The 15,543-nt window shown below is 37.5% G+C and overlaps 1 protein-coding gene across 2 annotated transcripts in view; it reads left to right on the top strand.

Annotated features, from left to right (window-relative positions):
* Positions 1–582: 582 nt before the first annotated feature.
* The window catches only part of LOC136260228 (uncharacterized), a 39,102-nt gene continuing 24,141 nt past the window's right edge, over positions 583–15,543 (top strand). Inside the window, exon 1 of one of the 2 annotated variants that reach the window (XM_066053905.1) lies at positions 583–892. In XM_066053905.1, the coding sequence (XP_065909977.1) occupies positions 844–892 (49 nt within the window). In that variant the 5' untranslated portion in view covers positions 583–843. The remainder of the gene's footprint in view (positions 893–15,543) is intronic. The other variant, XM_066053896.1, reaches the window with a different exon arrangement.

Here is a 15,543-nt window from a genome sequence, read left to right as displayed (position 1 = left end):
GCTTTTCTTGTCTTGGCTGGTAGGGCAGTTTGAATTCGAAAATTCGTGTTTCGTTTTCTGATTTTTGAGAGAAAGCAACCCTGTACCGGTAACCCAGTGAATCATTTGCTTATTACTGTGCGTACTTTTTAACTACATTAACTCTAGATAATATCTAGCTAAGCAGCAAGTTCTATCCTGTTCTTTGTGTGGAACCCGAAATTTAAAAAATAATTTTTGCATCTCACGAAATACTAAAATCGATAGTTCTGTGAAGGCAACTACCGTGCCTCCGGTTTCATGGTGGATCTAGCAATGGGATACTACAATGAACATCCCACAATGGTAGGGGGATCGATTTGTGAAAGTTGATTTTTCGGATTGCGGACCCTGTTAGTTCGTACATATTTAAGTAATTACTGTATATGTGTGTGTGTGTTTATGATGTACGGTGTGCAGGGCGTGTGCTGCCTCCTTGATGAATAACAATTGCAAAAAAGGCCATTACAAAAATTTATGCCACATCAACCATCAAGGACGAAAATTTCAAACCCACAGTCGAAAAGGACAAAATATTCCTCGCCACCTCGCTGATTCTCGTCACTAAGTCGTGTCCTTGGCTAGGGCACATCGTTCACCCACTCAGGCTCTTACTAGTCCTAGCGGGGAGTCTTAGTCACAGGTCATGACTGATGAAATTTCGACACCGGCTTAGCCTCCGTTGTCCGTTGTCCGTTCCTATTCCGGATACCTTTCCGCACACAATCAGGATCCGGACCTTACTAGCCGAGTTCAAGTTGAAGCAAGCCCGAGTTGAAGTCTGTGGATACATTGGCTAGCAGATTGAAGAAAGCGCCATTCATCATGATGTTTGTGCTCTTTGTCGTCGTTCTACTTTACTCTACCTCAGCAGGTATGGAGCTATTGCTACGTATCATGTGTTGCTGTCAGACCTTCAGTGCTGGTCACTGTAAAGTGCTAATAATAAAATTAAAATAATATATAGTTAGCTACGAGGTGATGTGCACTCTGGTAACCGGTCTTGCTCCAGCACTTAGCTAATATTCGTTTTATGTCGTTTTACACCGTACTTTAGTATAAAATTATGATGTGTGTTAAAGGTAGCTACTCTGATTTTTACAAACTCTCAGCAGAGTGCTGAGCTGTTGCATGTGATTAAGTCTGGCATCCATCCTGGCTGCGTACACTCAGCTAGCTACAGCTAAGCGTGTTGGTGGTCTAATTATCTAGTCGCAGTCAAATTTACACCAGACTGAAGTCTTGATGTATATATACCGCAGCAGGTTGAATGAAGACTGTGTGGCTGCTCAGGCACTTGCCTAGTCTGCAAGCTGTGTGGATCAAATCACCACCTGCTTAGTCTCGCATGGCCAGACCGCTTTTTTCCGTATATTGGGTGGGGAAAAAAGGGTCTGGTGCAACTCCAATAGCTGTTTACTTCTGAGCCGTCCCCACATTCCGGGGACGCTAATTGAATAACATTGGTCACAAAGGAGGTGCCATGACGTCAGTAAGTTAACTAGAGATCTGTTTATCCTTTAAACGAATCTTAATTTGCTCCGATGTCTCTTTTATAGCGTCTTGAAAGTTAATCCTCATCGTGTAACAAGACTGACAACCGGAGCAGGAGTGTAGGAATAATTCATAGTTTTACTGACGTCATGGCACCTCCTTTGTGACCAATGTTATTCAATTAGCATCCCCAGATTGTTGGGACGGCTCAGAAGTAAACAGCTATTGGAGTTGCACCAGACCCTTTTTTCCCACCCAATATACGGAAAAAAGCGGTCTGGCCACGCGAGACTACCACCTGCTCTGTTTTGTTTTTTTTCTGCATTCAATAGCTGCCGGTTTTAGAAACATGTTTCTGACACAGGCCTTCTTTGCAGGTCCTTAGTGGGATAGTGACTAATAGCTAATAAATAACACTACTCAGACACATGAGATGTAGGTTGGTCAAACATTATTAAGAATATTAATCTTATGGGAAATGGTCTATGAGCAATTAGTAAATAATGTAATTAGTGATAAAATTATTAATAGGTTGTTTATAAATTATAAACACACCCTAGGCGTTGTACCTGTATGAATATAATTAGTGGTCTCAGATATAGATAGATTTGAACTTGTGGTGTTTATGAGCTCCTGTGGTACTGTAATTTAGTGGCTCCAACTATCAGTGCTACAACATAGAGTATAAACAAACATATTTACACATACGTATGCATGACCCAAACATGACTCACTATTAAATTTTATAGCTGCTGGATGTAGCTACTTCTTGTACTAGTCAATCATTATAGATGCAAGACAATATTATAGTGATCTTATGGAGGCAAGCTACACCTTTAGCTACTTGCCAGTATAATTTCAGTTGCTGGCTAAATATAAAATATTACACTATATGCAATGAATACTGAATTATATAGAAATGTAATTTAATGTGATCAACTTGTCCACAGGTACGTACATGAAGGAGACAGCATGCTGTAGGCCACTATTGGTAATACATATGTTGGTATTCATTATTTCAACAAAAGTGGAGTGCTCTTTGCTCTTTTTGATGCGTCACTTCTCTCTTATCATTGTACTCTAGCTACCTGTGATATATATAATATTACATTTCAACTTCAGTTTTTTATTACCTTACCAGCCATGTGTCTGCATACACTTGGTATCTTAGGGAAGCACCCTTGTACTGGCTAAGCCTTTTATAGACCTGTCTTATGGACAGATTAGGTAATAATATTATATATAGTGTGTGTGTAATGCTTAAGTGATACTTTCTTGGCTTCTGTTAACAGCCATACAACTAGTGTGGCTTTATACACAGTCTATTTGAGTATCTCAATGAGTATCAAAATGTTATCAACTTGTGTATATCCTGTAAACATGGGTGTTGCACCAAAATGACATTACTCACTTGATATCAAAATTAATGGCAATGCACATAATTTTAACAGTGTGATACAGGCAAATACATGTAACATAGAAAAGCACTCCAGCTTGTGCATGCCATGTGATACTATACAGTATGTCGGTTATTAGTGATGGGTGATATTGATATTTTGCTATACGATTATTGTCATGAACAAATATCACGATTATCACAGTTATTGTCCACTCAACTCTTGTAATGAAAAACACTAAACACATTATGAGTTGTTAATTAAGTGGTAGAATTACATCGAAAATTTACAAATATTTCTCTGACTATCACGATTATTGCATGATAATTGCCGGTTTTGAATATCACTAGTCAATGAAAAATACACAATGCCGACTATTGCCAATAAAATAATCTCGATTATCATGATAATTGCCCATCCCTATTGGCTATGTAGAGGCTATGCTAGTATGCATCCACCTTACCCATGCTTATTAAAGCATAAGATATAATTATGTCCATTCATAGATTTATTAGACTACCTGTATTATATTATACTAATTGTTTTGTCCTTCATCACCATAGGTCATTTAAGTCCAGCTAATTTTGATAAAATAATACTAGTACAATCAATGATATTTATTAATTTAAAATAAAGTACAGTAGGGTTCCAACAATAAAAAGCAAAATGCGATAATAGTAGCATTACACTATATATCTGTGTGGGAAAATCTCTACATGGGAATGTTCAAAGGATTTTCCCACATAGGTGTAATAGCTACCATCATCCTTATCACTATTTTTATCACTGGAATCCTACTTCGTGATTAAAATAATAATGTTTAAATACACTAGTATGTATGTGTGGGTATGACTGCTTCATTAATGCATCATGATTTTGTTGCTTACCTCAAGCAAACTAGGCAATAGATTAAGAGACATGTTTCAGTGCTTCTATAGCAAAACTGCAGCTGATTGCAGCTAGGTCAGTAAGGGGCATCACAAGAGGCATGGTAAGGATGTGTTCTGATTGTTAAGGGTGTGGTCACAAATGGATTGTTTTACTACTGGCAAAACAAGTAACAAGTGCAGCTACAGGTATCTCTACTCCTGGGCACAGCAGCTCTGCTGCCTGTCCAGTAATAATTAATTAAATAAATAAATACTATTTTTTCTCTCTTACAGTGTAGTTTAAACACTTCAAATAGTTTTGTGGCATCCAAATATGCAAAGTGTCAATATGGAATATTAACACCTTTGTATAGTTTTGTTGCATGAAGAAGAAGACGACCATGTAATCAAAGATAAAAGGAAAGGCAGAGTGCAGCTAGAGAACAGACACTTATCGGAATCAGAAAGGCTGCACGTGGCATGCACTCTTTTGTTTGGCCTCTAGCCATGCAACTGTAGTCACGTAGGCTGCCTGTACCATTCATTTTTAAGGAAGAACCATTCTAAACAGTACTACCATACTGTCTGATGCAACTAGCTCTAAATGGTTGAGCTGTAAAACAGGGTGTAGCCTTTACAGATTGCTGATGTGAAAAGATGTGATATCATACGGTACAATAGTACTGTATAGTAAGGACCACAAAAGAGTAGGCATGGCCCACAAAATAACATAACCCAAAAAGCAGCCTCAATTTTCCCTGATGATTATGAGGCAGTATTGGCTAGGTAAATCTAAGCCCAAACAAGCTTTCAGATCGACCCAAAATGTTTCAACAAGTTGCTATGGAGTTTTTTTAAAAATTATTTAATGGAATTTTCTACTGACTTAGTAACTCACTGATTCCTTCAGACAAGCATAACTTGGTAACAACTAAAGCTATGGGCTTGATTTTTTCACTGTTCAACGTCGCTTTGTCCCAAGAGGTGCCTTTTGGCATACCGCAGTACGTACAATGCATTCTTCATGGACTTACCAGTGTCCTCCTTTGTGTCCCATTCATCTTTGCTGACAGTGATTTGGTGGTAGCACATGATGGCTTCCCCTTCGTAACGGAAATAGTCCGTATTTTTCATAGTGGCTATTTTGATTGCAGAGGTACTATTCAAACAGTTCTTGATTTGTACTGCTGTGTAATGGGTTGAACATAGCCGACAACAAAACATAATGGATACTTCACCTGTCAGATGATAATTGATATAACTGAGGCACGCACGGTGCCATTTCTGTGAGGATTGTAGAGGTGCCTTTCGAACAGTTCTTGATTTGAAATGCTGCATAACAGGTTGAATATAGCTGACAATTAACGAAACGTAATGGGTACTTCACTTTTCAGACGATAATTGATGTAGCTGGGGTGCGTGGTACCATTTTAGAAGTGGCATGCATGGGTTCACCAGTTACAATCATTATTTGCAAAATTAACAAACAAGTACACAAAAATTAGGAATTTTCAACTAGAGTAGGGACCATAGCACATCGATGAAAAGTACTGAAACAAGTTAGAATAGTCCATGATATTAAATCACAGTAAAACAATAAGAAGTGTTATATCCCTACTGTGCATTTCTGTTATGCCATGGCCCCCCTGCCCCCCATCTCCACCGCCTATGCCTACTCTAGTTGAAAATTCCTAATTTTTTGTGTACTTGTTCTACCAAGAATAAGTGCAGCATTATTAATGTTAACGACATAAATATCACTAGACATTTCTTGGCTGCCACTATTGATACCATATCTTTTCACAACATGCAGGAATTCTTTTAAGGGCCACATTGTTTTTTCACAGCTCAGCTGTTTTGGTTAGTATATCAATTACTTTTATATCTTCAAGCCCAAGCTTGTCATGTACCCTGTATATACCGTAATCAGTTCAGGAAAAACCTTGTGATTACGTGTACGTGTCTCTTTGTGTCTGTCCATATCCATGCTTGTGAGCAAATTAATTTCAAGCCTAAAGAGGAATGTTTATTTGGACGTCTATGAATCAATTCAATATTTTGTCTGCACTTCTTTGTGTACATTTTTTTATGTTTAATTATTGCGAACTCCATGCTAAAAATTAATATGGAATTCAAGCATGTACATCATTAACATTTCCATCATCAATGGGCAACATCTGCAATGATATTTTTTGATAAGCACAAAAGCCATGCTATTGTAGGGACTTTGTACTGGGATGGTAGCATTAATTTTATTATGATAGCATTTAAACAGGAGACATATAGAATATAATGCAATATACACAGTTGAGAATTTCAGTGTGCTTTCATTGTTGGAACCCATTTAGAATTATCACAATACATTTGCAACTTCTTACCTTTATCATCTCCTGATTTCATGTGTAAAAAACTGCAAACAATATGCATTTCCATGGCTGTACCAAATTCTCTGAAGCCCCTACTATATCAAGGCCTTTTATCAATTATGACATCACCCATCATCATTGCAGATATTGTCCATTGTTATTAGTACCTAATTTGCTAATTGATACAGACAAGGTGATTGTTTGTTTTTATTGGTTTTTTTTGTTGTTGTTTTTAATCTCATAGTACGTATTTTTTCATTCAAAATAGTTATTCTGTTAAATCATCTCAATTGAACTCTTGTTACACATTCTGGGCTATTTTATAACTACCTTCATCTTTTCTTAATCATATTCTATGAATTCCATTAAGTGTTTGTGCATATACCTGGTTAGAGGAGGAGAAGAATGGAACTCAATAGTACACAATTTCTCGTAACTTTGATTGTTGAATGCAACCAAAGCTATGAGAAAGTGGTTGTTGATTCCATTAGTGTACGTTTCCTTTTTCTTTTTCCCCCTGGGATATATCAGAAAATATTCACACCAAAACAGACTGTGAATTGTTCTGTGAAGTGCAGAAAGCCAATGTGGGGAGGACTCTTCCTAAAGGTTTAATTCAAAGAGTTTATACAATTGCAGCTACAAAAAGTGTAACTAGTATTATTTGATGTGAAGTCGTGTTATTTTTGCTAATAAGAATCATGTCTACTTTTAGTATTATAATGTGCTCAGGTGGTAATTTGGGTACCCTCAAAACTTGTATGCAGTTACTACATATATGAAGTATAGAAAGACATTTAGCCTGTACACAAAAGCTATGGATTTCTCCTTCACAGGCAAATATGGCCATCAGGTTCATGGCCACTCTGCTATGCACACATCTTGTAAGACTAGCTAGGGCTTGTCAGAAATTTAAATGACTGCCATTAAAACCCTTTCATGGCTGTAACCGGATTTTTCTGGCACGACAATATAAAACACGCGCTGAGTGCAATTCCAACATGCTAGTGCTTCTATTGTGTGTTTCATAGTACGATGCGCTAACCCTGAAGTGGGTACGTCCACAGAGGTCCTGTTTCTGGGATAACCAGATAGTTTGCGCACTATTGTGGGTTTATTACATAACCCGGTAAAACTTTTCTCTCAAAAATAGGGCTATTTCATTTATATTTGAGTTAATAGTAATGTTTTGAACAAAGATATATCATTATAGATAGGCTAAGACAACCAGCAAATAGCTGATGATGGTTTTTCAGACGTGTGGCATAATTCAATTGTGTGCATATACGCATGCGTGACACTGGATTTGTGATAAAACTCAAAGAAACTAGCCATGAAGATGATGATTTAGTAAGGAAACAATATAAAGTACTGTAGTTTCATACATTGTAACACTTATTTGTAGATAGTTTATTAGTGGACACCTGTTTCTCAAGGCTGCTTTTAGCATATTTTGTAGTTTTGTTGTCTTATAATTACTTTGTGGTTTTATTTACATAAACAAAACAACCTAGTCAAGATCATTAGTCCACAGTGTTTACATAGAGGTATAGTAACCAAATGATTTAGTGTACAGTGAGGCTTATGCAGCATGATTCGGCGCCTTGTAAAGTGCGCAGGGAAATTCAGACGTAAAAGGGATAATAATTAATTAAATATCATTTATGCCACTATTTGCCAATCCATAAAGATTTTTTTGCAAAACATAATAGATGTATGGGAATGCATGTCACTATTAATATCATACAGTACGGTAGTACTGCATATTACGGATCACAGAGGTGTGCATTTTCTGGCCAAAATATAACCAGCTTCGCAATACCTTCCTGGCACTTGGCAGTATCATACAGTACAATAGTACTGTATAGTAGGGACATTGAAGGTGTGGGGACGATCCGTGATATAATATAACCCAAAAACTTGCCACAATTTTTCCTCCAAACTACATGACAGTATTGGTTGGGTAAAACCAAGCCCAAAATTTTCTTCAGATCGACCTGAAACATTTCCGTCAAGTTGCAACAAAATTTTTTTTTTAATTCAACAGAATTTTCTACTGCCTGCCTGCCTGCCTGTCTGACGCCTTCAGTCAAGCGTAGCGGAAAACTGGCTACAGCTACAGCCCTAATGCTTTCACAGAAACGTTTCTATTTCACTAAGAAAAAATCTTTGGTATATTGATAAACATACCATGCTTGTGCTATTGTCTTACCTTTTATCCTTCTTTACCATGCATGGCCATCAGTCAAGGTTCTACCACTGAGTGTTAATAGACTACAGTACGGCTTCCATCTACCAGTGTATATTTCATCAAACTATTCGAATACAAGTGGTCGCCGGTTGCACCAAAAACACATGCATACATGACTCGCTGTTGATATCGATCAGAGAGAGCAACTCACGGCGAACTATATAGCAATGTGTATGTCAATAAATATAGTTTAATTAGTAACAATGTTAAACCGAGTCAGGTCATCCAGGTCCTGCTTTACAGATTATTCAGGTCTGACTTCACATGCTAAATTAAAAGTGGACGTGTTACTACACATCATAGTGTAGCTCTGTTTCTTTCATGGGCCACGCCCACTTATGTAAATTACTGTCTGTAGACATATAGTAGCCACACCCATTCATCAGTGTAGGTATGCACAAATCCATGCCCACTTACATAAATTGCTGTCTGTAGACATATGGTAGCCACACCCATTCATCAGTCCGTAGGTATGCACAAATCCACGCCCATTATTGTCTGCAAGCTTATGTAGAGCCACGCCCACTGATCAGTTGTTATTGTATGAGTCATAATCTAGTATAATAGTGCTGTGATTAACTCTTTTAAAATATTATGACTGGTTTTGTGAAAAGCAGGCTATTTAGTGGTCATGAACTTGCAATAAAAGTTCACAAACAAGTATAAGAAAAATTAGGAATTTTAAATTAGAGTAGGGACAGTGTATAATGCTGCAATAAAAAGTACTGAAACAAGCTGGATTGGAGTAGTACGTAATGTCCAAATACTGTAAAACAATAAGAAGTGAATATCCCTACTGTGCTACACTCGATGCACAGTAGAGATATTCACTTCTTATTGTTTTACAGTATTTGAACATTACGTACTACTCCGATCCAGCTTGTTTCAGTACTTTTTATTGCAGCACTATACACTGTCCCTACTCTAATTTAAAATTCCTGATTTTTTTCTTATACTTGTTGGTTACAAGTTCATGTATTTGTTACAAAGTGTGATGCTCTGCATTGGATCTGCTGTAGTTGAGATTTCAAGGTAGACTGCCTGAGTACCCACAACCATCAGCACCTCTTGTTATCACAAGTTTAAGGAAATTTTGGAATTTTATGTTCAATTAGAAAAAAAGTAGGGGAACAAGGGAGGTCACCTACAGCTGTAGATATGCTAATGAACATTTAATTCCTAATTCAGTCTATATCCCAAGACCAAGACTGAATTAGGGATTAAATGTTCACTAGTATATCTGCAGGTGTAGGTGACCTTCCTTGTTTCCCTACTTTTTTTTGCTATGATCCCTAGTTGAACTTAAAATTCCTTTTTCCTTAAACTTGTTTGTTTACTTATTTTGTAACATTATTATGACTGGTGAACCCATGCATACCGCATCAAAAGAAAGGATGGCACCAGCTAATGCAGAATAAATGTTTTTGTCTGAATGACGCGTGCCCCAGCTATCAAATACTGTTTCAAAAGTGCGGTGGCCATTACACTTCGCTTTCAGCTGTGTTCAGCCTGTTACACAGTGCTACAGATGAAAAACAGTAGAAGAAGTGCCTCTGCAACAATCCAGTCAACACAAAAATACGACGATTCGTGTGCGCCCAACTATCAATTACTGCCTCAAAAGTGTAGCCATCATTATGCTTCACTTTCAGCTTTTTTCAGCCTGTTAGCTATACAGCATTACAAACGAAGGATCGTCTCTGTGATCAATCCAGTTGTCCCAGAAAATACAGATGATTCCTGTTTACAAACGTACTGTAGGGAAGCCATGCATCGTGCTACCGTGAATCAACACCTTGGGCTGTCAGCAAAAAGAAATGGGACACAAAGGAGGACAAAGGTAAGTCCATGATGTGTGCATTGTATGTACTGCGGTATGCCAAAAGGCACATCTTGGGATGAAGCAACATTGAACAGTGAAAAAATCAAGCCCATAGCCTTAGCCGTTATTGAGTTACGCTTGCTTGAAGGCATCAGGCAGGCAGGCAGGCAGGCAGGCAGGCAGGCAGGCAGGCAGGCAGGCAGGCAGGCAGGCAGGCAGGCAGGCAGGCAGGCAGGCAGTAGAAAATTCCATTGAATTATACAGATGTTCAAAACATCATGGGGCGAGCCTGAGCAAGTTGAGTTGCACAATATTGTGTGCATGGTTGAGATATGTTGTGTTTTTGTTTTGTAAGTGAAACAGAAAGCAAATTTGAGCAAGATTGAAAATTTGCTAGCTAGCATTAAAATGTATTCACTGCTAGCTGTTTTTAGTACACTTCACATTTAATTCACTACAATTTACACATATGTGACTAGATCTGCGAAAACCGGTCTTATCGCCCAAGACAGGAAGTTTGATTTTTTCACACAAACACAAAGCTTAATGAATGCACTATCAAATTTCACTTTCACAGTCGACCAGAGTAAAGTGATCTGCTTTTTTCAAGCACAGTGGCAAATTGTACGAGTGGTCTGGGGTCTTGTTGGAGCTCTGGCCACCAGGAGATGGCTGTGTGTGGCTATACAGCTCCATGGTATTGGACAATGACCTGTGCTGTAAATTTCCTTTCATTTTAGCCAGTTCTGAGCCCTGAATGGCCCATAACTTGGCCTAATTCATCCCAACGCGTTCCTTTTCAATTTTTGAACACCATCTTGCCCACCTTCCAGCTCCCACTCTTTTTGGAGCTCGCCTGATAGAGTCAACCTCAGTTTAAAAACTATCTAAAATGGCGGGAAACTTAGTTGTTGACTACTTCTTCAGTGGATGATCTGGAAGGTAGAAATTGTAAAACGTGTAAAAATTTGGTATGCGTAGCTACCACCATTGGCCAACTACAACACTCTGAATATTTAAAACTGGCATTTCTTGATACTTTTAAATGGGCAATAAGCCTGGTTTCCCAGAGACAGTCACATATGCATTTCTTTTGAAACCATCAATACTGATGGAGTTACAAAACAAAACAATTACAACACCTCGGCCATATGCGACTGCCTAAGCTGCATAAGGTCTAAGCTAAAGCGGCATGGAAAGGGAAATACTAAAAGGAACAGAATAACATAATGAATGCATGAAATTCAATGCCACTCGGTTGATTAAAACAGAAACTGTGCAGCATTGGTGCTACTGGTGCCATGACCTATATGCATGAGCTGGTGTTGATCGTCTAATCTTATCTCTCTGTCTTCTGCAGTTTCATTGGCCAACTGCATGCTCTCTTCTGCAAATGTGCATAGCATCTACAAAGTGTCTACTTACTTCTGCTTCATCTGGCATTTCTGCTGCCATCCTCACCCTGTCTCGTTCTCTCCTGGCCTTCTTCTAAGATGATCTTCTTTGTCCATGTGTATGTAGATAAGAAATTGTAACCCATGTGACAAATTCCAAACCATGTGGTGCAAATACGGCCTTTTTTGTACAGGAAATTTTCGTGAACGCGACATACGTACCATTCACCAACCAGTATTCCCTCCTCGCCCTGTCTCGTTCTCTCCTGGCATTCTTCCAAGACGGTCTTCTTTGTCCATGTCAATTATAGATAAGAAGTTGTGAGCCAAATGACAAATTCTAAGTCATGTGGCACTTTTTTCTATGTTCGTTACGTAAACTGTTGGGAATGGTTGTACGTACGTGAGCAATTACAACCAGTGTGGGGCTTCTGTGTTCATTACATAAACTCTCGGGAATGGTCAAACATACAGGTCGGACGTACGAAGTGACTATTGCCATTTGTGGAGCTTACTCAGGCTCGCCCCATTAATTTTTTTTAAAACTTGTAACAATTTATTGGAAGTCTTTAGGATTGTACTAAAGGCACTTTTGGGCTTGGTTATGTCTAACCAATACTGCTACGGTGCCAGGATGGAGTTGTGAAGCTGGTTTTTGGGGGAATTTTTTGGCTAAGAAAATCTGAATTTCCATGATCCCTAATATACAATACTACCATACTGTGTGATGTTAGCTATCTACTTTACTGTATGATGTTGTATAAATGGATTTATACAAAGTAAACAAACTAGTGTAAAAAAAATTACAACTTGGGAATAGAGATTGCTGAAAACGTAGTGAAACATGAGTCAAACAAGCCAGCATGTTAAACACACAGATCTCTATTTGGACTCAAATAAACATTTATAATGAAGCATTCTCAGTACTTATCTGCCCCTGATTTATGGAGAAACTACTGTATTTCCCTTAGTTTCTACCATATCCAATACTTTTATTTTCTATGATCCCTAATCAAACTTTAAATTCCTAATTTTCCTTATACTTGTCCATTATTAAACATTTATTCCATGCACTGGAAGTTCAAACATTTTAAGGTAGAAAAATGCAGGGTATTATAGTTTGCTGATCTGAAAATGATATGAAACTTAACACCACACAAAAACAACTAGGCAGTACACTCCTAACTATAACGGTTCAGTATAAAAGTAAGTTGTGATTGTCAAGGGTTGCTTTAAACTCATTTCACTGCTTTTAGTGTTTTATGTGGCCCCAAAAGCCAGCCATCAACTGGCTTTGGAGTTTTTACTCACATTTCTACAAATATAATGATGGTTATTACTAAAAACATAATTTATAACTACATTGTACTGCATGTTTTTTATAAATTATTGTTAATATTATTGTAATGTTCAAATAGAGTGTACATTTTTAGGACTTTTAAAACAAATGCACCTAGAATTTTTTCTAAAACACTCTAGAATCACCACTGATGATTTATTAAAATTTTAACTTTAATAAGGTAGAAATTGATAGCATGGTGACTGTTTTATTAGACAATCTCAACCTCGCAAGTTCACACTTTGCTTTGTAACTCTGTAGCTGTAAGTTACTGCAATTTCTCAAAAGGTACTGCTATGATGGTTAATTTATTATTATGTACACACCAATTTTCAAGTTGTTCCATGCCAAGAAATGTCCATAACATTGTGAATGTTTATCAGGTTCGTAGCAAAATTTATTCACTCTAGCTATATCAATATAAAATTTCAAGACAATCAACTTGCTTATTTGCTTTTTATATTGCAAAGTGTGTGAAAGGAAGTAGGAGACTATTGGTCCCTGTAAATCCTAGTGGGATAGCATTTAAAATAACCCTCTTGCTGGCGAGAAGTCAAGGATTAAGTACAGGTTGAATGCAGAGGAGATCCCAGATCCCAGCTGTTGTTATTCCTCTGGCACATGCCTAGACTGCATGTTGCGGGGGATCAAATCACCACTAGGTCTGGGATTTTTTTCTGCATTGTTCATGTTTCAGTTACATGTTTCTGACTCCCTGTATTCACAGGCTTTAGCCTTCTCACAGGTCCCTAGTGGGATAGCATTTTAATAAAACCCCTCACATTGAAATATTGGCCACCATATCTCTGGAATAACTGGACTGAATTTGATCAAATTTGGTGCATTGTCTACACTACCTGGCAGGAAGTTCCATTTAAAGCAAAAAATGTTGTGTTTTGAAGAGGAACTGTGGAGCTACTGTAACACATGTATGAAAATGTCAAATTTCTTTCTTTTGATCAATATTCACATAGTGTGGTGTGCCAGCTTTCTTGGCTGTACATACCATGTGTAAAGAGTAACTATGGCATTGTTTGCTGAAAGTATAATATTTAAGCCATGTCAAATAATACTACTATACCTACATATACATATAGAATTTTTAAGCCAAAATAAAATTGTATTTAAAGCCGAAAGTATTTTAAATTCCTTTTAAATTCTTTTTTTTACAATTAACTGCTCAGTATTATTTTTTTTCAAAACCTTTGGTAAATTTTTCGAAATCTTGAGGCTACTTGTCATATAATATAAAAATTCATAGAGAAAATTTCAACTTCTTCAAATAATATTCATCTAATAAACCTTCAATGCAACAAATTTTCATCACTTTCAAAATTAATGGAAATATTTTACGGCAGTAGTACTCCAGACTGCAAGGAGTCTAACGGCAATGCTAATGTACACTGTGTATAAGTGTAATTTCAAGTGTTTTGCCCAAACCAAGTGACCAAAGGGTGGTGATTTCTACTAGGTAGCTAGCACTACGTAGCTATTACTATAGTGTACAGTCACTGCCAGACTGCAGTGCCAATTTTAGCCCTGAATGTGGCAAGCCGTTTATGGCATTACCATACCCCATGAAGATGAGTCTTTCACATAATTTATCTGTAGCCATAGACAGCATATCCTCCTTGTTGATAGCTCTTCTGAATGGTATAGCTAGTTAGCTAGCAATAGTGTAGCAACAAAATCATCTGTTGAGTCAGACAATCATAGCTTTGACATAATTATACACTATTAATGTCTTCAACTGTCTGTATGAAGATAAGTTTTTGCATAGATTATATCTATGGTTATTGGTAAGCTATCAGCTTCACTGAGATGGTCGCTTTGCTTTCTTCAACCTTTGAACTCACCAAAAAAAACCTACCTTCATACAACTAGTGTGTATGATGTTTGAGTTGCTTGGTCGATGTCAATAGTTTTTGGTGGTGTTTATTGACACCGACAATCAGTGTTAAATAGCCTCTACATTTATTTAATGGTTATGTATACTGTTTAATGCCTAATGGATATCATCATCACTGAAAGAATATTATACAATAGAGTAAAACAAGAAAAAAAGCCTAAGACAAATTTGCTCTTAATTCTATGCACCAGCTTTTGAGATTCTGCTGTTCTGATAATCAGCCTAGTCCTGAGATTCTTTATCTTCAGTGAATTCCTCATTATTAGCAAGTTCTTCATCATTGCTAGGTTCTTCATTCTCTAAGGATAAACTCATCCATACTGAGGTATGATCATCGTCCATATGAAGTATGATGTATAATCATTGTTAATTTCACTTTGGTTGTCCATTTTGCTTATTATTGTCCATTTCAATTCGATTGGTACTATGGCATGTCCCCGTAATCTGAGTCATATAAATTCTGGCTCATACAAAAGTACCTGGTTCCATTCACTAACAAGGATATTCCTTGTAGCTAGGTTGCGATTGAAATTTAGGCTCCATACCAGATGCTATTTGTGTACACTGACTGAGCAGCCCTGGAGTAGTCACTTGTCCTTTAGATGGGGACAAAGTACCAGTTACCAGCTTCAGTGATTTAAGGTATTGGCTGAGGTCATCATTTGACATTGCCTCGTATGGACA

The sequence above is a fragment of the Dysidea avara genome, chromosome 1 (assembly GCF_963678975.1).
Source record: "Dysidea avara chromosome 1, odDysAvar1.4, whole genome shotgun sequence".
NCBI classification, from domain to species: Eukaryota; Metazoa; Porifera; class Demospongiae; order Dictyoceratida; family Dysideidae; genus Dysidea; species Dysidea avara.
Note: the sequence above shows the minus strand (reverse complement) of the source record. Positions and strands in the feature narration are given on the sequence as shown.